At 52.5% G+C, this 25,929-nt stretch overlaps 1 protein-coding gene across 4 annotated transcripts in view; it reads right to left on the bottom strand.

Moving 5' to 3' along the window:
- Positions 1–25,929, bottom strand: part of LOC142590660 (uncharacterized) — a 300,067-nt gene that overhangs the window by 65,400 nt on the left and 208,738 nt on the right. For all 4 annotated transcript variants that reach the window (XM_075703045.1, XM_075703043.1, XM_075703044.1 and 1 more), the window contains one exon: positions 25,115–25,397. In XM_075703045.1, coding sequence (XP_075559160.1) covers positions 25,115–25,397 — 283 coding nt within the window. The remainder of the gene's footprint in view (positions 1–25,114; positions 25,398–25,929) is intronic.

The raw sequence follows: 25,929 nt of genomic DNA, 5'->3' as shown, positions 1-25,929 counted from the left end.
ACGCTGACCGCGACTGTCAGCGCCAACAGTGCACGCGCGCTTCGAGCGCGCTACACCATCTTCGGCGTCGGTCCGGCCGACGATCGCTCGGCGGACGCTGCGCAGCTGCAGGCGCCGCTCGTTCATTTCAAATCGGCCTCCAATACGAAAATGCGCGCCATTCGGCGAGAAAACCAGCGAAGAAGCAACTCGGCCATGAAAAGAAAAAGAATAGAAATGGGAACCTTTACAAGGACGACCACGCGACGGGAACGCGCCAGTGAAGCGAAAGAATTGGGAGCTATAGTTGCGCACACTCGAGTCTTACACTTTACGTTACTCTACATTCTTTTGTACAGTTTTTTTTTTCCCAATCCCGGCCTGGGCGCGTGTAGGTGCTCTCTTCAAGAGACCCCGTTCTCATTTTGAGCCCGACCGCCGGTGTACGGCAGCGCTTCCTGGCCTCCCCAATTTTCATCTGCGAACGAAGCTTTCCTTTATTGCCACTCGGCGCTGTCCGCCCACGAGGAAGCGCAGAGGCTTCTTCCCTCACCGCGCGCCACCGTTGTAGGGAGAAAAAAAAGGAGGCTTTCATTATTTATCTGCGCCCCAACTTTCTTCGTCTCGCGCCATCCATCTCATTTGCCTGTCTGCCTCCCCCGCCACCGCGCAGGCAACCGCGCATTGCTCGCCGCTCACAGCGAACTTGCTCGCTCCACCACTCAGATTCCTTTTCTGTGAAAATTTCGCCCAGTCTTCCTTCCACGGGTCTCCGATTCCCTCTTTGGCTCTCAAGTGCGCGAGACGGAGGGCGTGCGCACGCCGCTTCTCAAATCGATAGGCCCAGCCGTATATATGTATATCTGCCGTCTGGCGGCCTGTCTACGCTCTTGCAACACGTATTTCCACCCTCTAAACAAGAAATACTTGCACCCTTTGGGGCTAGTCTCGTCCCACAACAGTGATCGTCATCTCCCTCGTTTGCGTTTCCTTTCTTAAAAACTCTGCACTCGCCCCTTCCCTGTCGATATTGCGATGTCACGCTGACAACGCGCATTCTGTTCGTGCTTTAAAATAACCACGCGCGCAGCGTAACAGAAAGCCAAGGCGCGCAAGGTGGATGAGGATTATTGTTCGGGGAAAAGTCTGCCCCAAACGGCGCACGAGGCACGCATATGTCGAAAAACGAAGTTAGCAAAATGCACCTTACAGAAAAAATCGCTAACAGCGTTATCTAGTACATGGGCTCCGAGATCGGAAAGCGAACGAGCGTCTTCCGATATCGGAGGTCCTGTCTAGGCATTTCGCTATAGTCTCATTTGTGTGGACACCTTCATTTGCTTGCCGTGCTACTCAGTCGAACAGTTAACAGGGAGTGACGACCACCTACGTATACTACTAATGCGCTACTTAGTCAATGTAAGCGAAGATCTCACAAACACACGTGTAAATATATATTCTGAAAATTTACGTGCGATATGATTATGCGCCACGCGGTGTCGACGGACTCCCTGATTAATTCTGAATACCTGGCGTTCGCAACGTGCACATACATCTAAGCACACGAGCACATTTGCTTAATTTTCTTTTCATTTCACCCCCATCGAAATGACGGGACCGGAACCGGTGATCCCGAGCTCGGCAGTGCAAGGCAAACATGTAAACGTGTGTGTAGGGACACAGTGCCAGCCCAGTGGGATTCAGCCCTGCAGTGAACAGCACTACAGCGACGCGAGTGCGTTAGCCGACCGTCCATTCCATTAACAGGTGAAGTAGATCGTCCCCTCTCTGGATGGAACGCGACACTGCGAACGCATGTTCCGCCTAGCAGTTGCTTAGCATATATATACCTTCATGTGACTCTCACCGGTAAACGATGGATTGTGACAGCCATTGACCACTTGACACGCTACGCCAAAACAGCTTGTGTGAGTTAGTTCATCCTTAGCCTCTGAAGTTGCTGCATTCATACTTCAAGCCTTAATACTGCGTCACAGTGCTCCTCGCGTCCTCCTGAGCGACCGTGGAAAAGCATTCCTCCCGCAACTAGCAGACGAAGTACTGAGAGCCTCCGGAACCACCCACAAGACTACCTCCAGTTACCATCCGCAAACGAACGGCCTAACAGAGCGATTTCATCGCACGCTGTCAGACATGCTAGCCATGTACATCGAACCAGATCACAGAAACTGGGACGCAATTTTGCCATTCGTGACTTTTGCGTACAATACCGCCGTTCAACGCACGACCGGATACTAGTCATTCTATCTTGTCTATGGTCGTTCGCCCTCTTCCTCTCTTGACGTCTCTTCCTTCGCGCCAACTGTCCGTCAATGTCCATCCTCCTGTGAAGAATATGTGTCCCGCATTCTGCGTTCTCGCCAGCTCGCCCGCATCAACACCGAAGCACGGCAACAGGACCGCAAGCAGCATTACGACGGCTCTCATCGCGTCGTGTGCTTCCGCCCTGGCGAGGAAGTGCTACTCTGCACACCGGTTCGTACTCCTGGCTTGTGTGACAAGCGTCAGTTTCGGTTCATCGGCCCCTAAAAAGTCTTGGAGCAGACCTATCCGGTTAACTACCGCGTGGCACCAGTTATTGTTCCAAATGATCGCCGCTGCCGCGCTGCTGAGGTTGTCCACGTTTCCCGTATGAAGCCTTTCACGAGGCGTTTGCCGCCCCTTTAAATTGCGGCCAGGATGGCCGCTCTCGCGCGAGGGGACATTAGTGTGGGAATTTGTAAGCTATTCTTTGTCATCTTTACATGATCATCATTATGTGGAATTTACATCGGGTTCCTCATGATCGCTTGTGGGGCTTGCTCTTAAGTGTGATCCGTGCTGTGGGCGTGGTCGGTTCGCTGCATCTTCGACGCGGAATAAACATCGTGGTAACTGCTGCGTCACAATATATATATATATATATATATATATATATATATATATATATATATATACACACGTTTTCTTCTTTTTTTTTCTCTTTCTTTTGCGGTGGTGAAAATGAAAGTTGGGTTACACGGTTGTCTCTCCAATAACCTCCAGAGTAGCGCTACGCGTCTTGTTATTTAGCTTGCGTCTGTACCCGCCGTGGTCGCCTATAGTGGCTATGGTGTTGCGCCGCTAAACACAAGGTGGTGTTGCATCGAATCCCAGCCGTGGCGGCCGCGTATCGACGGGGACGACACTCAGCAACGCCCGCGTCCCGCGCAATGTGGGCGCGTTAAGAGGTGCTCGAAATGCATCCGCAGTGCCCCACTGCGGCGTGCCTCATAATCAGATCGTGGTTTTAGCACGTAAAGCCCCAGATACTTCTTGTGTTTAGCGCTGTTTCATCATGCATCCGACCATTTATCCGTCCCATCTTATCCAAAGCAATCTACAGCGAACGAAATGTACGTTTACTCAAGTTTCGGCCATGGTGCGGTCTTTGTCGTGAAGTAATTGGCTAAAGTGTATATTATACTGAAATCTTATTAATTATTGAATCATGCATTTATATTTCTTGAGCAGCCAATGCCTTTTCTTTAAGGCAATCCGGTCGAACGAGTAGAACTGTGCCACATGCCACACGCGCTTTTTAAATCTTTTGTTGTTTCTGTGAAAGAAAGAGAAGAAAAAAGACAAATAAAAGAAAGACAGAGCGTGGTGTGTAATTTTCGTGTTCAAGAATATCGTCACGGAAGTTGCTTATTTGAGCGCTGGAACAAGGAAAACTAGCAGATTTCTATGAAAAACTAGCATGCACCTTTTGTAGTGGCGCACCGTGTGTGTTCTTGCAGAATTTCGCACTCGCTCGAAGACACGACTGTGTTTATACACGTGGACTGGCCGGCGCGTCGTTAAGTAAAAGAAAAACAGCACGAGGATTGGCCGTGCCGTTCCTTCGGTGTGTGTACAGCGTTCGTAGTATTTCTTTTTCGTTTTTCTTAATGACGCCGCAAATGTCCGAAAGCCTAGAGTGCAGGCTACGCGTCGAGAGCGGACTGTGCACGTATACGGGTCGACCGTATAGCGTACAGTCTCGGCCCATAGTCTTGGTCGTAATTTGCGCTCAGTTGCATTATCGAGAAGAAACTTGCCTGCCGAGGGCAAGGAAGAAATATATAAGCACCGAGAACGAATACTTCGGTTTCTCGCTAAATCGATTCGAAACGGGCAAAAAGAAAAATAGAAGACATATTCAAATGGAGCGCCCAGCGCTTACCCCAGAATTTACGAGCAGCGCTTTGCGTGACAATGTGGGAAAGTTGCAGCTTCTTCTGAGCACGCGGCATCGGCACACGCACGCAAAACAGAGAGGCGCCCCAAGAGCGGCAGCGCGGCTTACGTAACGAAACTTGTACAGCTTACATTTTGGGCACGAGGCGTCGTTCGTGACGGAAACAGTTGGAGTGGTAAAAGCAAGAAAAGAAAAAGAAGGGCGGGGGGCGACTGGAGAGGCTGCCGCTTATAACGATGCGAAAAAAATGGGATCGCTGCAAAGGTTGGAAATAAGGGCGCCCCGAAGGCCTCTGCGAATATAAATGAACCGATTACTGGCTCCGCACCCGAGGCGAACGCGGCGCTCGGCTGGAAGCTCGGAGTGGGCACACTCGAGAGGCGAGCGGGTATGCAAGGAAAGAACGAGAGCGGAGAAGGAAGAAGAAGCGGGCTATAGCGAAAATACTCTGGGACAACAAAAGAAATGTAAAGGCACAGTGAGCAAACTGTAAGTCTGAGAGACCCGGCCGGAAACACTGTGGAGTGGCACGTAGGGGGAAAGAGCGCACAAGCGGCACAAGCAACACAGAACGGCTGGAGTAAAGCAGGGATTTGAGGGAAGACGGCTGAGGGAAAAGCACGAAAGGCGTCGAGGGAAGCGCCGGGAGAGGAAGCGTAGAAAGTTACGAGGTGGCGCTGCAAGCAAGGCGAAAATCGACGAAAACGCCAAAACAGTGCGAGCGACAAGGGACAAACCGCGATGCAAGGAGAAGCGGCCGGGGACAAGATTCGCCGGGCAAGTGAAAAGAATGCGAGAAAGCTCAGGACAGTGGCGGATTGTTATGCGCACGGAGAGGCGCACCGAGGCTAAGAATAAAGAACACAGAGTGCGCATGTGCGCGCTTCTGCAACTGTGGCGGACCACGCGATTTCGTGGGTCTCCAGAAAAGCGTTCACCTCAGTACTCTTCTCTCGTCCACATTGACGCAGTGACGTGGGAGGGACGGCGCGCGCAACGGCCGGCGACATGGAAGACGACGAAGCGCGTATACGCTTCGCGCTCTTCTTCTGGTTAGAGAGAAGCGTCCATTTTGCGAGACTCCTCCTCCTTCGGTCGGCGTCACAACACTGGTGTCGCTTCTTCTTACCGCGAAGCTGCACGTGGCTCCGATCCGGGGTTTCGTGGCGTCTGTGTGCAGAAACTATCATCACTTGGGCCGATCCTGGTGATAGCGCAGAGAAGGTCCAAGCTAAATGGCACGTACCCCCTGTGTGCTCGGGCACCAGAAACGCGTCCTTGAACTACCCTTGACACAGCTGGGACACAAAGAGGTCCCAGGCACAAGGGTAAGACGATGAACACACGGATAAAGACGATCAAGTGCGCGGGCAGCACGTTACTGTACGGTCCGATATTATTAAATATGGCGTATGTTTTGCTTAAGAACAGACAATTTTGACAAAGAAATTGCATCGTCATTGGCGACGAGGAAGCGGCAGGGTGTTTTTTATCTCATCGGCAGCGCTCGGCCAGCAACATGCATTTTCACCGTCATCCGACGGGAGCCGACCTTGCCCACCGAACGCGCGTTTCAGAGCAGCACGATACCACTGCGCTGGCGCTCCGTCACGCGGCTTCTTTCATGTTTTGCGGGCTTTCTTTGCAACCCGGAAAAGACTATGTGAGACGTATCGTAAAGGAAACAACTCGATGGGCGCTTTCTGAAGGTGCTCTACAAATCTGCCTATCATACTTGGGGTCCTCAGCCAATAACTAAAAAAAAGGGGGGGGCAATTAAACTTAACGAATTAATGAGTTATGGGGAAAACAAATACATGTCTGCGTTACTATAGGCTTGAATAAGGGGTTAGCAGCGAAACACAAAGGACACGCACACAAGGAAAAGGCGTTAGACACGGACGGACGCTGGTTCCCCCTTTTTTCAAGTTCGTCATGCACGAACTGGCCCAAGAGCTTGCGCTAATGTTACTGTACGCTATTGCGAAGAATATGCGTTGTGTTCAATTCGCTTCCGAGGCACCTTTCATTTTTAAATTCGTGGCTCGAGTTATGCGGGACACCCTGTACATGGTGGGTCATCATCTCCAGCGCTTTTGCTCGTGAATACCGCTCGTGCAGAAGGTCCAAGGCCTGCGCTAACGGTCTGTCCTAAACGGCGGTGGCTAATAAACGCATCTGTAAATGAATTAAGAAACACAAGGAATTTTACAGCGAATCACAGGGAACCTGTTAAAAGCTAGTTTCCCCAGAATGGTGCCCGTGTGTAGGCACAAAACGCCCCATGCGTGGGCCGATCGCGAAGATGGTGCAATACCGGGCCGACCCGCGGCGGAGGTGCACTTCTCCATTAAGGGGCCCACATGCACAGCTTTGCTGGTCATCCTTCTTCACACAGTGGAAGGGCACTGAGTTTTCTTTTTCCCCTCATTTCTCTTCTGACGGAGAGACCGCGCGCGCAAGAACGGCGTGCCTGCATGCGCTGAGCGTTGCATTCATGCGAGGGAAAGACGTCACAGGGAAAGACGCGGCAAGATAGACGGTATAAGTAGGCCGGGCCAACTACCGGACTAACCGGCGGAAAGGGACCGCTAGTTTCGTTTTCGAATTCCGCGCCGCCCAGGGCGGACGGCTGCTTAATAAGCGAAGTACAAGTGATAAAATCGTGTGTACGAAAATATGTCAGTACTGCTTGCGGTTGCACTTTCTTTTATAACTAGTACAATAATAAAATAAAATAACTTTTATTGCGTGAAAAAAAAAAAGAAACTAGAGCGCTTTCCCTCACCCGAGTTTCGTATGAGGCGGCGATGACTGACGGCTGCTCAGCTCGGCTGGCTCGCGAGGAAACGGAGAGGCGTCGGGGCGAAGCAGGGCGAAAGGAGAGGACCGTGAAGTCAGCGCCATTTTTTGTTGCGTTTGATTTTTATTACTTGCGCCGTCCACAGCCAAGCAAGGAACTGGCACCGACTGTGTGCCTGACGCAAATGTGACGCGATTCGGCACGGCCAAAGGGAGGCATGCAGAGTTTCCGCCTCCTGACTGGACGGCAATGGCAGATCATTCGAAAAGGGTTCGACGAAGACAAATCTGTTTCGTATCACCCATAGAAGTGGTCATATAATGACTGACCAACTAACACTTATTGAGTTTTGGGGCAATGTCAATAAATTCGCTTGCAGTGCGTAGGATAAAAGGGCGCGCCTGCTAAAAAACGCAGGATCCGACGTTATGAGCGTGAGTAAACTTCCGGTACGGTTCCCCATCTATAGCCATCGTTCAAATCAAAGCTAATATTCGAGCAGCGCGGTTTCGATGGGGGTCCCGTTCCTTTCCTTTACAATACAGCGGCAGCATTTGCGCGGTGAGGGCGCAGCTGGGAAAATACGCCGACACGGAAGTGCGTTTCGCCCCCGACACGGCGGAAAATGTAGCGCCGCAGTGCCATTGCGGACAAGCCGGCGCTGTGACGTGCACTGTCTTTCCGATGTCCCCACGCGATACGCCAGACAAGGCGATCCCGTGCAAAGGACTCGGTTTTCGCAATATAGACATACGCAGCGGCACAAGCATAGGTAAGATGCCGGTGCAAAGGAATATGTTGAAAGGCACATATGTTGAAAGCTATATATGCTATTTGTGTTGAAAAAATTTCGTTCTTGCATTAGCATTTGCGATATCCTACTCGGGCAGTCTGCACATTGCACATGAGCAGGTGAAAGTCACATATGAAAGAGAAAACTCTGAGAAGTTCCATCAGATGCGGTAAAATCGGCCCGACGAACCCGACGTCTAGGTGTCCTTCAGCGTCTCAACGCATGCAACTGAAGCTCGGCCGAAGGCACGCGCAAGAAGGCGTTCAGCGATTCCTGCGGCGCTGGACCGAGAAAGTATCCCAACGACTCCCAGCAACCCCCTGGATTCAGGGCAGAATCGCCAAACCACCGCGACGTCTGGACGAAGCTTGAAACGTTTCCGTGACTCCGCAAATTCACTATTTTCAACGAAATATTCGAGTTACAAGTGCAACAATTCGCAATCGTTACGCATGTGCAGAGCCACTCAAAGGCGGCCTCTGTTAAGAACGGCCAGCTGCAGTGCAAGTTTTGCCAACCAGTTGCGACCGCGGGCGTCATCTTTTTCTAGAGCGCCGCCGCAAACCTCTAGCCACGGCGTCACTAAATCGCCATTTTGATTGAATGAGTTCGGCGGGCCAACTATTGTTACCGAACCCACCAACGCGGACCTGATCTGCTATGGGGGGGGGGAGTTGCCGCGGGAACGTCGTCGTAGGCCCCTTCCCACGCGCCGACCAAGACGCAAGACAATGGCTACCCGGGCGCATTGCGAGGGTCCGCTCCGAGTTCTACGAAATCCGTGTGATGTCGGTTTCGGACCGAGAACCTGTGTGTTTGTGTGTGTGTGAGTGTGTGTGTGTGTGTGTGTGCGTGTGTGTGTAAACCGGCCCGCGGAGAGGCGGCGTGTTTACGATGACTCGACGAACGTTTCCGCCACCTTGGAATCGGCGGAGGACCGAGTGTTTAGAAACGGCTGTTGTGTGGATGCTCGATACACTTTTCTTAAGCAGTCATGTTGGACTGAGACACTCTCTCAAGCAGTCGTGTTAGACGACGTACTTTCTCTCGCAGTCATGCTAGCCTGATGAACTGCATGTAAATACCGTAAATAAACCCATATTCCTCGTTCTCGATGAGAAGCAGTCCTTCCCTTCATCAACGTCCTCAGCGTGGACAAGTTGGACGACGGCATGGGCCAGCTACCTTCTAATTCATGCCGGACTCCAATCTTGACAACGGATCACGAGCGATGGGATTGAGCACCCAATCATAACACCTCCAAATCTATCGCCGCAAGCGATGATCCCCTCGGATTCCCGACTCGAATGTCCTGCTTTCTTTTCTATTCTTGTGCTGCGTAGGTACGCGATGAGCTTGCGCTAGCCGGAAGCGCGCCACCGCCACCGTGTTATGAACATTCGAGAATTGGGGATAATTACAACAGATATGCAACGTGTTCTGCGTGAATTGTGTTTTTGCGGCAGTATCACAGTGCTGCAGTTTAAGGTTTCTATAAAGTACTCCTTGATCCTGTTGCAACATATGCGGTGTAAAATTGTATAGATTGTTTTGTAGAATGCGCTTCTTTTATTAAACAGAAGCGAAGCGCAAGCGACTGCTCTTTTACGTTAGTTCACGTGAACTAACGTAATGAACAGCACATTACTAACGTAATGCAATTTGCACAGCACGTAATGTACATTACGTGCTGTGCAAATTCTGTGTGTTGTGGCGCAGAATGAGTTAACTTGAACTTTACGTGAACTGCGCGAGCGTGTTGCTACTTCTATTTGCATTTTTTAATGTATTACTCTATCTCATTTGTTTGGGGTTTGTTTGCGCCGACCCATCTTTTTTATGTGCGCTATTTGCTTAAGAGAGAAGTAGCAGGCACCACCGATGACGCTAACCTACACAAGCATTTACTGTAACAAAAAGCATTAGCTATTGCCCTTCCTGCACACCAGAAAAATACGATTAATTTCAAATTTACAAAGATAAAGCGTAATAAATAAGTAAAGCCCCAAGTACGCCTTAAAGTAGCAGCCCGAAATTTAGACAAGTACATGCACTATCCGATCTATACCACGCTGGCCGAACAATGGCAGCGCCACAGTCTCGTCAACTAATCTTTGCAGGGACATCTGCAATTTCGGAGGCCGTGCTCCCCCCGTACACGTTGTTCCAGCCGGATTCGTTCTCGCATAACTGGCACAGTGTCGCGGTTTCATGCTTCACGCAGGGGCTTCGGCCGGCCCGGTGTACGGTAAGCAAGGCCTCACCGTATCTCCGCAATGAATAAACAAAAGGGCGCTTCCCTCAGAACAGAATGAGGGGACGAGCTAGTTGCGCGCGCACTCCAGGGCGTCGCCAGCGCAGAGAGAGCCCCCCGCGCGGTCGGTCTTCTCTCTTTCCACGAAGAGACATGAGAGAGAGAGAGAGAGCAAGTGCCACTGCGAAACGGGCTCCTTGAGCGAACGCTTGGAGGACTCCGGAGGAATCGCGCGATGTAAGTACACACGCTGGCTCGCACGGGGAGAGCGGCCGGCGGAGCCGAAAAGGCACCAAATTTAGAAGCGCGCCGCGACCCAGATTTCGTTTTTTGAGCTTTCTTTCTCCCCGAGAAGGGAGCAGCGTCACGGAGAGAGGACGCAGTGGCGACCAGTGCAGAGGCGGCGGGATGCTCCGAACCGAGATGGCTCGTATAGAGGTGAGAGAAATGGGTATAAATAACACGCGAGATGGGAATGCCGCTTGCTGGCCCTTTGTTTGTCTTTATTTTTTTAAGGAGTGAATTCCTACTTTCGGCGTCACAGCACTCCCTGCTGCCCGGGGGCCGCCTTGCCCCTTTCCGCTTGGAGAGCAATAGGCATGGAGGCCTCATAGAGACTCCATTTAGCGTATCTTGGCTTCTTCGTTGTACTACGAAAGGTGTCGTTTTACGTTCCGTTGATGCTGCGCGCCTAGTTTACACGCAGACCTGTCACGTAAGTAATTAGGAAAGAAACAGGTCAGTCACCAAAGTGACCTGTTTCTTACTTCGCAATGATGTTACCTGGCCAGAGCGCGTTTGTCGAACTCTCCACCAGATCGCACAATTTCGCATCACAAGCAGGCCTCGCCTATAGAGTCGCATGCCTTCTTCCGACCCATTCACGCCCCCCACGCTTCTCGTACGAGCAACACGCCACCCTGGGCCATACGCAAATCAAACCAAAGAGAAAGAACAAGAGAACCTGGCGCAAAGCGCCAAGATGCCGCATCACTTTAGGCGAGAACACTTGGGAATAATTCGTCACACGAGGGCAGCAAAGGCGCGCCACAATACGGCCACCGCCTAACTTCGCGATCTACTCCACGATATATCGCGCACGCCTCCCATCCTGTATCTGCATCGACAGGCGGTCAGATTCGATGTCGCCACATCGGCTCTGCTTAACGTCATGGACAGCATGTGCTCCGAGCAAGCTTCAGACATGTCTTTTCTGCCCACACGCGAAAAATCATGCAAAATGTGCGACGCCACACTAACATGCGAGCGGTCAATTTCAGAACAAATGTCATACTTTTTTAGCGGAGTACACACACACACGGGCAAAAAGAAAAGAAAAAAGTTACAAGATAGGCAGAGAGCTCGTCCAGACGAACACCTCCTTAATCTCAATTTAAGCGACCAAATTCGCGAAAATTTCCTGCATTACTTTCGTCGCTAACGAACGGGAGTTTTTAAGAAGAACAGCCTGTGTAGCACAGAGCGAAGTGAGCAACGCGTCAGGTGCGGCGCCCAGGTGGCCGCCCCCCTGGCAGTGCTCATCCAACGCATGCCAGCTGACTGCGCAAGGACGGATGCCGGCAGAAAAATTTAATTGCACCTTCGGTAGTTTGGGGCCAGTGCGACGTTCGCGCGACCAGTTGCACGCTACTCCCTGCACGGACGGCGTTCGCACGCACCTCGCCGAGCGCGCAGGGCCAGTCCATGCAGACCGACGTCGCCTCGACGCTCGCTGGGGACGATCCGGTGCGTAGCGTTCGCGCGAGCCCGCGACCACCGGCTTTGGGCCCGACTCCATCGGGTTCGTGTGAACGTAGTGTTACGTCTTAACACGGGCAAAGGCGTTAATTAGACGTGTGCCACGAGGCAACCCCCACCCATCTATCCGTGCCTACCAAGAGGCCAACGCAGCGTTGACACCGACTGCTGACGGGTCCACAAAAGCCCCAAATACTACCTGAAAGCCTCAACTAACGATGAAAAGGGCCAACGTCAAATGCCACCGAATAACGGCGCCGACAGTGGATTCCCAGGCTGCTATCCTGTCCCCTATATTCTATGATTCGGAGGTGCGAGTGCACTGCGGAGCGTTGTGACAGCATGGGCGTGGTATCGCAACCGATTGGACGATTGTGATTGGCTGGTGGACAGTCTTCGGATTCCTTAGTCGAGTCGCCTAGGGAAGACGACATTACTAAAAGCGGATGCTTTCTGTGCAGCGGGGCCGACGCGTCCTGACGCGAACTCGGACGTTTAACATGCTCCTCGGGAGCATGGAGTGGGCTTCCGTAGCTCGGTCCGTGTAACTAGTGTCAAATGAACCCGTTTTCATTCATTCCTACTACTGGACGCATTCGTCGATGGGCTTGGGGTTTATGTTTACGCGATGATATCGCAGATCCAGCAACGTGGCTAAGAGAGCGCGAAAGACAGCTTTTCGCTTCAACGGGGGGTAAGCCAGAGGGCGCGTAACCAACGAGGTAATTTGGTTCTACGCCTTTTCTGATCCGATCGAGGCCTAATAAGATCACCTGTCTGGAGTCGGTTGAGCGTCCCACAGGTTCGACGGCACACGACAGTGCACCAGGCCGACCTACTCGCGATGTGTGCTGTCGAATGATTTTCTTTTAATGGAATGTTTGTGACGCGATGTTCGCTAGTCCTCTGCCTACGTGCAATAAAGACAGGCAATCTGGGCAAGTCAAAGTGATAGCGAAACAGTAGCATTGAAGAATGACTTCGCGCGAGTACTCCGGTGCTCATGAAACAAAAGCCCCAACTTGGCAGTTCAAGTTCGCGGGCTACGCAAGCGCAACGCATTCCTCACGGGAACTGCGGACGGTTTGTGCGCACGCTGTTCACACTTGCGCTCGGTCTGACCGCGCTTTTCGCTGACCGTCTGGACGGAGCCGCAGCACCTCACGGCTGCACCCGGTTACTCGCCACGCACATTATATATATATATATATATATATATATATATATATATGTGTGTGTGTGTGTGTGTGTGTGTGTGTGTGTGTGTGTGTGTGTGTGTGTGTGTGTGTGTGTGTAGCTAAAAATAGCGGCCAGAACGCTGCGAAAATTTTAAGAAGCGCCCCGTAAGTGCGCACCGCGGTGCGAGAGATGCAGCGCGCCGTACTCCGCGCGCGAGATTCTGGCGAGATTGCGCGAGGGCGAAAAGGCGGCGGCTGCCGGTGGGGCTTTTGTTCGAGCGCCCGCCGCTGCCGATGGCCGTCCAAGAACAATGCCTCCGGCGCGCCGTCTTTTCGCGGAGGCCCGGTTCGGAGCCCGGTCTCGCGGGGAGAGGGACGCGCCAAATGCCGGCCTGGCCGCCAAATCACCCGCGGTGCACTCCTCCTGCGCGCATCTAAATAGGCGACAATTTTGTTGCTGTGCGCGCGTTTTGGTCGGAGTGCTTGCGCGAAAGAGCGCGCGAACCAGCTGCGGCTGGGAGCGGGAAGGGACGCACGGCGAGAGGAAGTGGCGCGCTCTCAGCACCACACGGGTCCGTGTTCGAGGCGAACGAAGGGCTACGGGGGGCAACAGGCGCGGGCAGTGCATCCCGAGCGGCTGCGTCAAACAGCGCCGAAAGCTGGCTGCGTGACGCGCAGCTTAAAGCCGAGGCAGAAAGAGTTGTAAAAGAAAAAGCGCCCGCGAAGTGTTCTTCAAATCACTCTTCAATTCACATTTGTTCGCTTTAAGCGGCCGCGACGCGGTGAGTGCAATCAAGTGTACGCGCCAGCGCAGCCGCCGGCCCCCTTTGCAGTTTGTGGTGCGCTTTATATAGAGCGCATTGGAAGCTCAAGTGACCGGGACAATTTTGCCCCAGTGGCGCATATACTACCGACAACAGACGGGAGTGCCACATATATAGTCCGGTTGCACAAATGCGAGAGAAGAAGAGCACACTCGACTGACCAATTGATTCGCGGGGTCTAACGTCCCGGCGCAACACCGGCGCAGTGGGAGACGCCGCGCGTAGTGCATGACTCCGAATTAATCACGACCACTTGGGGGTCCTTCGACATGCACCTAAATCTAGGTGCACGTATTGGAGCGACTTTTCTTGCGTTCCGCCCTCGTCGAAACGCCGCGGCCGGGAGTCGAATGCCCTTCCTAGCTGAACGCCACGCGCACTCATTACGGCACCGCTAGCATGGCTGGTAAACTTAAGCGGAAAACAAAGGAAGCAGAGTTTGAATTAAGGCTGGCCGGCGTGGAAAATGTAAGAAAGAACTCGGAGAGTCCACATTTATGAGAGCGTACAAATAAAAGAAAACGAGAAAGAAAAGCAAGCAAGTAAGAACGAAGTGATTTTAACGAAATAAATCGCGCGGAACAGAAAAGCGTACGGAACGGTTGAGCAAGCATTCTCGATACTGTCCCAAACATCGAGGCACCCAGGAAAAGTGGATATAGCACAGGGGGATTGGTTCAATCAAGGCCAAGACCACCTGTGCTCCAAAGGCGCACTTTATCGTAAATTATAGTAAGTCGAGGTGGAAGGAAAGAAAGAAAACAGCATACGGTTTGTTACCGCTAAGTAACTAGAGGCGAGGGCACGGCGGACTTTGACCATTTACTGTTTTCCCCTTCGCATCTTTTCCAGGCTGTTATTATTCGTGACTTTTCTGCTTCCGCAAACCGTCTGCCGCCCACTCGGCTAAAATATCTCCGTCATTACCAAAACAAGGCAGTGCCACGCACGCAGAGCTGCACGCGCGGATATGTTGGCGGTTCGTGAAAAGAAGCGTTAGAACGTTTTCGTTTATTAAGAAGGCGGGGGGAGGCTACAGCCTCCCCTCACCCCCTTAAACGTGACTGCATGTCAGTACATGCTTCACAAAATCCAGGAACTGCTTCACCGCATGGCATGAGCGGTGAACTGGTGTGAGTTTTTTTTTTTTTTTTTGTATGCGAAGAACGGCAGTGTAATGAGTACTTATTTTTTCGGGCACAATTTCTGGGTTATTTATCTTCGAAATGTATATTGTACATTTCATTTAGTATTAACCTTTTTGTACATATGATGATAGTTTATTGTTGTTTTTACCAAGTGCCAGCAAAAAGTGCGCTTTGTAGAATTTTTATGTTTTACCTAATAATGTCTTTGTTTGGAGACGTATGTTTTGGGAAAGAGCATTTCATTGCGCACAATATGCTATGCTGCAATGTGTGCTGTGCTATTATTTGTGGTGGTAAACTAACTTTTCTCCGAGACATAAAAAGAACGACCATTTGTCTCGCGGTAACGATGCAGAGTTGAACGATGCAGAGGTAGTGACCACTGTGCGACAACGGAGCGAAGAAACAGATAAACGGCGACCACGATCGCGCTCGAAGAAGTCCCGACGGCGACTGCACGACGGCGCTGTCGCGCTCCCCCGGTCGCCTCGATCCGAGGCGCTCCCGTCGCGGACCGTCGGCCGCGTCGCACACCCGCCTCGACCGGCACGGCCAGCGGGCAGCCGATCGCGGCCAACCGGCCGCGGGTGTCTGCCACGCAGGCGGCGCGCTGCCTGCTTTGTGGCGGGACCGCGAAACCAAGCTAGACGCCCGGAAAGAGGGCGCCCGAACTGCGCGCGATAGAGCGTCCACGGATGCGCGGAGAAGAGCGGCCGCACGCATCGCGTCGCCCTCGCACGACACCGAACAGACGTCGGCACGAGGGCGACGCTGCCTTGCAGAGGTTCCCGCACCAGCGCGCCATGACGTCACGCGTTCTTGCGGCGCCTGCGTGCCGTCCGGCGCTGTCTGTGCGGGCGGCCACATGCAAGGGTCACGCGGTGTGGTCAAAACGCCGTTCGACACCAACACGGCGGCGGAGGGTTACAGCCGTCGGCGGAGCCCCGGTTTACGGAAAGCGCGTAAGCGGGGCTTCCGCCATTCGGCTCGTGGAAGCAGTGCAGTCGACCCGCTGAACTGCACCATGTCGAGATATTCCGGGAACGGACGAGATGCTCCAACGGGCGTGGAAGTGTGTCTTGCGATACTGTCAGACAAGAGGCCCGTTGCACTGCTAGCGATTTGTGGCAACGGCCTTGACGTATTGGAACTCCGGATAGTGTCACCCTGTGTGCACACTGCGCGCACCGCAGTGTGATTGGATGAACGATGGGGCGAAGAGGATGCTTCTAGGTACGTGCAAGGCCGTCGCAAGGGGGATTCGCTGGACATTCGGCCACGAGAGAGAAGACCAAATTGTAGCATCATTGCGACTTTCGACTCGTGCTTTGTTGGGTGTCTGTCCAAATAGCTTCCATTCTATCCCTCACTTATTTTATCTTAATATATAGTTAACCCCTTGCAATCAGCGTCACAGCCTTGCATACTGTAATGTGACTTCGCGACACCTTCAATACACCTATTCTTCAAGGCGCCAAAAAACAACGCACCAGAGAGGACAACGCGACGGAGCGCCATCCTTGCCCTTTCTTGTGCGCTGCGTGTTGTTTTTTGGCGCCTTAAATAGAGGCATGATTAATCAATACCAACTTGCCCAGCAAGAAGTTGTCTTGAGACAATTTCAAATTTCCCTCACTGACATCGAGGCGAACGTCGACTGCCTGGTTCATTTTCTTAAGGATAAGGATGGGCTGCACTACATTCTAAGTGACCCATTCTAAGTGACCTGCATTCTTACGACCCAAACACAAGAAAATATATCGAAAAACACGAGGACACACTGACGTACCGACGCTTACCTCCCGGCACAAAATTGTACAAAGAAAGAAAATGGAAGTTTGGCCCTGGCTTTCTATCTTAATAATCAACCTCTTGTCGCAAAATTATTGACACAGTTTTTGAAGGAATACTTTAACAGTCTAAGCTGATTTGTCTCTTTAAAGCGAATCCTTCTTTGCCTACTTTCCCAGGTTTACGCGTGGGTCGGTGCTGCTGTTTCTCTCGCCGAGTAAAGTGGTCCGATCCCGGAGGAAGCGCGATAAGTGTAAACTGCACCGCTTCATGAGATGGCCTAATCAAAACATAACGGATATCACAGACACTACGTAGTTGTATATTTCGCGTACGCAAACTTATGGGACGCAAACTGCCGAACTTACCAAAGAGAGCAACGAAAGGACCCAAAAGGAGTAGAAAAGAACGCAAGCCGGGCGCGAAAATTGGAGCACGCAATGTTCCGTCTGAGTACCAAAAGCCGCTTGCATGCGCAATATCTAAAAGTGCCTGCTAACTCAAAGTTGGTCACTATCTTCGCATGAGCTTTTGCAGTCTGTAACGCGAACCGATTCTGGAGGCACTGTAACCTGATAATGTTATCGCGTTACAGTCGCTCAGATGTATACGTACCGTGAGAACGCATTTCGAAAGCCGCCATTCCTGAAGCCGTGAACACAGCAAAATAAGTTAAGAAGATGGCGGTGTCGTTTGTCGGGGCCTGTCACAGTAAACCAGTTGAGAGGCGAACGAATCACTGATGTAGTCTGGTGCGTTTTTGTTTTTTTTCGTAGATGACATTAATGACCCTCCGCCGAATGCCATCAAATATAATAACGTCACAAGGAACTGGTGCGAGAACTGGAGCGTGCTGACGCCATCCGTTTTTCCTTACACAGTTCTGGCATGACAATAATCCGGTACCGGTGAAACTCGCCTATCTCCCATGCTAGAAGATAGTCGACAAATTGTCCCGTATTTATCATTGCGCCGTCTCTGTACCCGTCGTCTCATTTCTTTCTTTCTTCTCTCTCTCTCTCTCGACCACGGCAGCATCTCTCTGCCCCTCCTCCGGCACAGGGTAGCCAACCGCGGAGTCGAGCTCCCTGTCTTTCCTTTCTCTCCCTCTCGCTCAGCACCACGCACTCCTTTTAGTGCCTGATTCCGCTGAAGCATTCTTCAAATATTTATTTTCACTCTCTTTTCACCAGATGGATGTTAATGCTTCTTGGCTGTGAACTGACAACCACAGCGTTGTTACTGGTAGTTAATGGCAAGCCAGTAAACGCTTCTGCACATAAAGGCAAGCAGAGTGTACCTGCGTTCACACGCCGCGCTGCAGTCGTGCGCCACTTTCCTTCGCAGCGCCCGTTAGACAGCGGATCGAAGGTTTCTTTCCTCCAACGGGAAAGACTCGCACGACAACGCTGTCCGTCCACCCATTGTTTCCAATCCGCGGAGACGCCCGAAATGCCCGCGCTGTTCTGTCATCGCAGCGATCTGCGCGGAAAAACACACGGCCACGAAAAAAAGATAAACGAACAAAGAAAAGAAAGAAACAAATGGAAAACCGGTGCCGCCTCGAAGTACTGGAAGTCGGCGACGACGAGAAATCTGAAGACCCGGTGAAGACACAATGCCGCCGTCTATGCGGCTGCATCTCGTAACGACCCGCACGCAACCTCGATTCATCCCGAATGTCGCGATAACGTCGCGAAACCAATAAGAAAAAAAAAACGAAGAAGACAATAAAAAAGGCTAAGAAGGCGACGTTTCGGCCGCCGTGCGACAGCGACCTTCAACCGAGAGCGAACAACGGCGCTCGCACGCACTCCCTTTCCTTCCTCCTCCTCGTCTGCCATTGTCAGCCCATTGTTCTCGGTGGTCCAGCACCGCGGACACAAATCAAAAGGCGGGAAAGCGGAGACGCAAAAAAGGACGGAGGCACTGGCGGAACGCCGACCGTCGCCGCTACACGGTCACGCGCTGCCGCCGCCGGAGACTTGGGACCAGCGTGGAAGGCGCGCGGTTCGACGCCGCGGCTCAAACGCCGCCGTCCCACGGCCGCGAGGCGCGCCGGCGCCCGTCCGCTCGAGGCCGCACTTGAGGAGACCTTCCCCCCATAAGACGGCGGGAAGGGTTGCGTAACGCCCCGCAGAAACCTCTCTGCCGCGCTTTCCCGCTGTCGAAAAGTACGCAGTCGACGGCACCCCACCGACGGGCTGCAAAGGCTGCAATGGCCGGCCAGAAACGGAGCGCCTCCTGGCGTCTTCTCTGCGTCGCCCCGTCTTTCGCGCTAGCGCTACAGCTTCTCCTTCACACGGACAGCCGACTGCGGCAGTCATTCGCTGAAAAAAAAAAGTTTTCTTGACTTCTTAATGGCGCCACATTTAGTCCCGCAACAAACACAGTCGAGTGCGCATTCCCATTCGCAGACGCTGCGTTTTCCCCGCGAGGAGTGCGACGGCCGTCCACAGTGCTCGGGACGATCGAAAGCACACGGCGCGGTTGGAAGCAGATGTGCTGTAATCGTTGCGGGGTAATAGCTGTCCCAGCACCTGTCGCTTAATGCGTAGAAAACTCGTCTGAACCTTGCCGTACAATACGAACTTGTGGTGTCCAAATTGCGCTTTCCTAAACGAAGCGACCACGTACTTATAATAACGCGACATACAGCAAAGAAAATAAATGTAGGAACACGCCAGCGTGGGGTTCACGCCTTCGCGGACGCCAACGACGGGGGCGGGTGGGCAGTTGTTGCCTTGATTCAAAAAAACAGTTCCGTGCCTGCATCGGTTTGTCCCCTACCCATAAGCGTGTCGAGTGCGCGGCTTATCGCTCGTAAACGAGGCTTCTCCACACAAGCGGTCTTAGTGTGGAGAAGCCACCCGTGACGAACGTTCCTTTGGAAAACTGCGCTCGCAGCAGTGGCAGTAACACGGTGTAAATAAGCAACAAGCCCACGTGCCACTTTCCCGTGGACACATGGACGAGCGACAAAACATTAAATAATAATGTGAAGGTTACAACAGACAGGGTTGCAGAGGCGCTCAATGTGATCTTCGCACCATCGGCTGGTCTCGTAGACAAAGTGGCGATACGGAGAAAAGACTAACTGCAACGTCTCTCCTGTTCCTTGTACCTAACTCTGCAATGTCCAGTGTATGACATGCGCTAAGCTGCGTTGATAGCTCAAACTTCTGATTTAGCGAAGGGAACCTTAGCGCACTGCGAAGAGTAGCGTATTTCAAACGCTGGAGAGAGTTTTCAGTCGTATACGTTTCAGCGAACGAATTACTAATCAGTTAATTGTTATACTAATCAATATTTATAACTCAAACATAATTATTTGTTTTCACCATACAAATGTACTCTCCATGAAGAGAAGTAAAGGTGAACAAGTTGTAATTTACATTAATGTGAAACTCTGTTGGGACATTGCAGAGTTAAAACAACGTAAGGAACGGGATAAGACAAAGTAGGTTGTAGCGCTGACACTACGAACGAGGCGATCACTGCATTTACTCACAAGAATGCGGGAGAGAAAGGAAAAAGAAAAGCTAGAGAGAATAGTTGGGAGTTTCAGTGGCATTCTCTGGATGTCTATTTTCTCTTCGTGCTGACACGACTGCATACTCGTGTTAGTGTGTACAGTGTTGTTCTTTTCATCTTACTCTGGCGTATCTTCCCATTTTCGGGGTAGGTGATAGAAGATATTTGGGTTAGCCGGTCTACCTTACCAATTTGCTTTCTTTAATAGTAACGACCATAACATTAAAGGCAGATATAGACATGGAACCAAAAACGCATCACAGTCGCCTAAAAGGAATGGTTATCGCCGGCGAGACATTGAAGAAATGGTTACGATGCCATAAACTATTTGGCTTTGCGACACCAATAGTCGATTTCCTTTGCTAGGGCGACTGACGCCACTTCCTGTACCGTCCTTAGCTCTGTGTCGTGCACAACCCGCCACCGACGCTCGCGCACTGAGCTCCCCGACACCGCGATTGCAAGCGCCCAGCGGGAACGCGTCGCACAACGGGACGCGCAGAACGGCGCCAGCAGCCAAGCGGCGCCCCAGCGTTGCTCGAAGGGAGCGGGGGTCCACGCGCCTCCAACACCGCGGAGTGTGTCAAGGAGCGTGTCCGCACGCTCGCACGCGGCGACTCGCAGAGTCACGAAACTGCAGACGCGGCCTCGGCTCTTACGCGAGAGGGCGCCAACAAAGGACGGCGACAAACAATGAACGAGCGGGGAACACGTGCGGATGGAAAAACGCGCCGCACTTAGCGTCTCCGCGGGCGCGAGGCGCGCCGCGAAGCAGCAGCCGCCGCCGTGTCCTGCCTGCGCGTTTCGCGGCGAAAACTGCAGCGGTGGCGCCTGACGGACGATGCGTGGACGTTTCGTGTGCATTCGCCGCGTAGTTCGTCGTTTCTATCTGTTTGTGTGCGTCGTCTTTTTCCGGCAAGACTCCCTTACGCCGCGAAGGACGCTCGCGGGTCGCGACGACCGCTCGTCGGATTCGCTGTCCTCGTTCGTCCCCGCAGCCGGCACACAACTGTCGAGGACGCGAACCGCCTGGAAATGAAAAAAAAAGGGGGGGGGGGGGTCGAGGAGGCACGTGGTCTCGGCTGGAAGACGAACCTCGCACGCTACGCGAAGCGGTTCGTCGGAGGACGCCACATCGGCCGTGCCGAGCGGCCAGAGTACACGCGTCGCAGATTCCCGAGGGCCGATTTGCACCATCTGCGCAACGGTCCCATCCTTTCTTCGGCGATGGTGTGCCAACATTTTGTGGCCTCGAGTTCACTGGCACGTTATAGGTTCTCGAGATCGCAACTTTTCCGTTTCGCCGATGCGCCTTCGCACTTGCTCGCGGTATGGTTGATTGACTGACTGGTCAATTGATTGATTGACTCGGATTAATGCTCCCAAACAACACAGGCGCTACGAAGGTCGCCGCAATGACATTAATACTGGTCGCGCTGCGTCCGGCAACGCTCACCGCAAGACGAGACCAGTTTTTCAGTGCGCCCTCATCTTCCACGCGGCAGCCCAATGCCCGAAATCCCGCGCGCAGTCACCCAGTGCGCATACGATGCGTAGTCAGCAGCCCACGTCAATATTGCTCCTAAGCGTGCTTTTTCATTAAAACTACCACAGCGCGCGCAGTCAGTGGGAAGCGAAAGCGGCAGGCAAACGCGCTTCACGTAAACTCCCGTCCGCGAGCAATTAGGCAACGCGAAAGTGGGAGGAGAGCACAGCGGTGCGCGGGCCACACGGCGACCGGGCCAGCGCGTCCCCGGGGCAACCATTAGGAGCGCACGGCGAACGGGCGAAACCAGCTTTCCAGATGCACGGCCCGTCAAATCCGCGAGGGAAGAAGTAAAACGAAAATCTGCCCTCCAGGAAACGAAATAAACACGCAGAACTTTCGCTTTCTTCGTGTCCCAAAGCACCAGCCACCTAGTCCGTCGTGAGGTTCCGAAACGGTCGCTGCACAGATAAGAGGGGCCTGGCAGAAAAACGAGATAACAATAAACGCAAAAGAAAAAGCAAGCGCGCAACCCGTCAGGCGAAGTTCTCGCAAAGACGCGGCGAAAGAATGTCGCTCTGGTTCGATGGCAGCAGACGCCGTCCCGCCTCCGACTGAGGAACCGGAGCAGCGCGGCTGACGAGGAGGCGACGCTTTCCGGTTCCGCGATCGCTCCGGGGCGCTTCGGTCAGAGCGAACGAGAAAGAACGAAAATAAAAAAAAAAAATTAGGCACCGAACCCTAACACTAGAGCGCATATGTTTTTTAACTCTATCGCTCTGTCCTTTCGATACTCTTGTAGCGCACACTCGCGCTCGTCGCATTTTTAACCTATTCTAAACTAAATAAGAATAGTTAAGAGAGAGAAGGTTTAATGAAAGGCAGAGAGGTTGACCTCAACAGAAAACAATACTTGGCGAGTTACGGCTCGAAGCACATTGCACCACGTGTTAAAGGTTTCATCCACGGCTAGCCAGACACACATAATCAATAAAAAAGGCGTAAAAGAGTTCAGCGTATTCTTCCAGAGCTGCAGATATACCCGTCAGCTTGAGGCCTTTTAATATTTCGACTAAGAGCTAACAACTTCTGCCTAATTGGTGCACCAACTCCTTCACTCGAATTACGATGGTGACTGCGCAAGAATGCCCAACACTGCCGGCTTTTTCTTTTAGTCGAGTTGTTGATAACGACTGATTCGCAAAAAAAGTGCGCCTTCAGGAGTGCCGTGCTGTTTATTCTCAGAAAAGTGGAGTCATAGCTTCTGTGCAGTTTATGTTGATCCAAAAAGGTGACGCGTAATCGTGGGAATTGACAGAGCACGTGGCAACAGGACGAATACCCATCGTGGTCCGAGAACCAGTCGTCAAAAGGCTACGAGATAAGCCGGTCGCACCCACTTGATTGTAGTCACCGGAATGGTGGCGGCCATGAAAGTGGTCCACAACTCTGGACGGATGTCCACATATACGACACACAGTACGAACCCATTCGCAGTACCGACACAAAATAAGACATCCCTGTATTGAATATGGCCGCGCAAAACGTGTTTGCACCGCCTTCGGCTAAACGTCGTCGCCTGTGCGATCTACTACTTGCACAAACTGCAACCGATGTGACAGGCCCTGCGTAAAGCGCACGACTGCGTATCTTACCACTTTGCACGCGCTTTCCCGCCTCAAGGGTTATCTATAATGCGGTGAACTTCAAATTTACGTGGTGCGTCCTACGTGCAGCACCACTTGTACAGTATCCCGCATTTTTGAACTATAGCGGGCGACCACACTGTCACATGGGCGTGCGTCGTCCTGAAGGGAACAGCGCTAGCAGACGCCGCTTGCACTGGAGAGTGCTTTGTGCGCCTGCGCGTACTTCTGCCAGACTCGCCTTTGTAAGACGCTAAATTAGCGCGTGATCGACACTCGCGCGACATAGTTAAGAATGCGAGATGTAGTGCTTGCACTTTGGAGCCGCGCTTGCAGGGCGCTGCGAGCAATGAAGCCACTCCTAACGATCATTTTGGTACACGGGCCCAAAAAAGAGAGTTCACTTATCTCTCTTGCTTGTGTATGTTGTGTAAGCACGTAGCGATGGGTCATACCACGTATCACACTTCGTCATTTGAAGTAGTATACTAGGTGTGCGGCAGAGAAAAACAACTCCAGCATCTATGGAACAACGCAACTCTATTTCTCCACTCACAAATCAAATGAGCTCGCTCTGTCAAATGACAAATCAAATGAGCCCCCTCACCAGGTCTGGCCATTTTGAGCTGACAAGCGCACAGCATACATTGCGCGATAACGATCGTGTCTGCAAAGTATTACATCGCTACGCGCCGCGGAAAGATCTGAAATTTCAAACAGAACGTCGTTTTTCCTTCTCGCAGCCGCCGTGCTCCAAGCCGGACGGTGACGTAGTCGTGCCCATGCGCCTACGTAGTAGTGTCCGTAATGTGACGTCGCTAGTGGTGACACGTGGCTTCGAGAATTGTCTAAGACAACATCTGTTATCTGTGCGATCTGTTGCCTGAACTGACGAATTGAAGTTTAGAGAAATAGTAAAACACACGAACGGAATGTCTGCATGTTTTTTTTTTGTTTTTTTTTACTTCGCACCGAAGCAAGAGAGATGTACTTCCGCTTCGTCCGTTTGTTCCCACGGTCGTGCGGTCACATGCGCAGGTACCGAAACTATGCCATTTTCTACCGTGTTCCAGAGCGTGATCATGCTCTGCGATCCGCTTGTTCTGCCTCAGTATTCGTGTAGCACTGAATTATACCGCTGGTCATGTTTCCTTGTGCACAGCGCGCAAAATCGTGCGCTGCGCGAACGAGACAACAGCCCGCGCGCGACGTCGTCGGCGGAAGTGCGTAACGCCGAAAAAGAAAAGCGAGGAGAAAGAAAATGAAGGCGGGGCCTGTGACGCATGCGTCACGCGATCCTCGAGGTCCGGTAGTGGAGAACGCAGGGAAGGAATTTCGCTAGGGTAGGCTAGACGGGGCGAGTGGAGAGAGCGTCTTCCTAGGCTGCTGAAATCATGGCTTCGCGGCACTGAAATATTTCTATCTCGGCTATTAGTGAGAAGATGCGATTTTCCTTTTTTTTTTTGCGGCAGAACGATCCCTAGAGGACACGTAACAACTTCCAGCGTATAACCAAAATTTGCTATGGGGCCTGGTGAGGGGCCCTTTAAGACATCGCTTTGCGACACTCCAGGTCACTTCGGAAACGTAAGGCAACCGTAAAGCGACGACTTGAGTATGCCACCCTGTCTCTCGTTCGTCCTCAGAGTTTGTCTCCCTTCGAGAAGCACCGCGACAGTGTAGAAGAGGCGCGCTCACCTGGCGTGCAGCCCGGACCGGTAGGTGGGCGGCGGGGACACCGGAGACAGCATGGGCGCGGGCTGCGAGGTCACCGCGGCGGGGGGCGGCACCACGGGGGGCGGGGCGGGCACCGCGTGATGGTGGTGGTGGTGGTGGTGGTGGGCGGCCAGGGCCACCGGGGTGGGCAGGGTGGGCGGACCGCCCTGCCGGTCCAGCAGAAGCAGCCGCAGCCGGTACTCCTGCATCGAGGCCTGGTACGACGGCGGAGGGGGCCGGTACTGGAACTCCGGGTACAGCATCGCTGCGAGGAGGCACGAGCGCGGTCAGAAATTGTGCTGCGGCGTCGACAAGAAGGCTCGCGGGAGATAGGGTAACAGAAGCAGCCGAAATGGAACGCTACGACAAATTATATGCGTCAGCCTACCATCAGTTTCGTTAGCAACAAACGAGCGACGGTTTTTGAACGTTACAAGTGGAAGCTATGGTTGGTGGATCGATTCAAATTCTATTCGAGTTGGACTGCGGTGTGCTTGCTTGTATAAGCTGTCACTGTCTATAGTATCTAAAGGCCGTAGCCTTCACTCATGTCTGCAGACTTCGTTCAATTTCTGGGCGCTGTCGTCAACTAAGTACTGTGTTGGTGTTTTGTCGTACTATACCTGCTGCCAGTCCTGTTGTTGATAAGTATGGACAGCTGAGCTAGTTGGCTGTGATTGGCATTATGAAACATCGTTCCAGCGCACATTTGAACATGTCTGAATGAACGCCTGCTAGAGCATCGCAGGAATGCTACTTCATTAAGTGGCGCTGGTCATTTAGCCGACCACATTCGC

Source organism: Dermacentor variabilis, chromosome 8 (genome assembly GCF_050947875.1).
Source record: "Dermacentor variabilis isolate Ectoservices chromosome 8, ASM5094787v1, whole genome shotgun sequence".
Taxonomy (NCBI): domain Eukaryota; kingdom Metazoa; phylum Arthropoda; class Arachnida; order Ixodida; family Ixodidae; genus Dermacentor; species Dermacentor variabilis.
The sequence above is the reverse complement of the archived record's forward strand: the minus strand, read 5'-3'. Positions and strand labels throughout refer to the sequence as shown.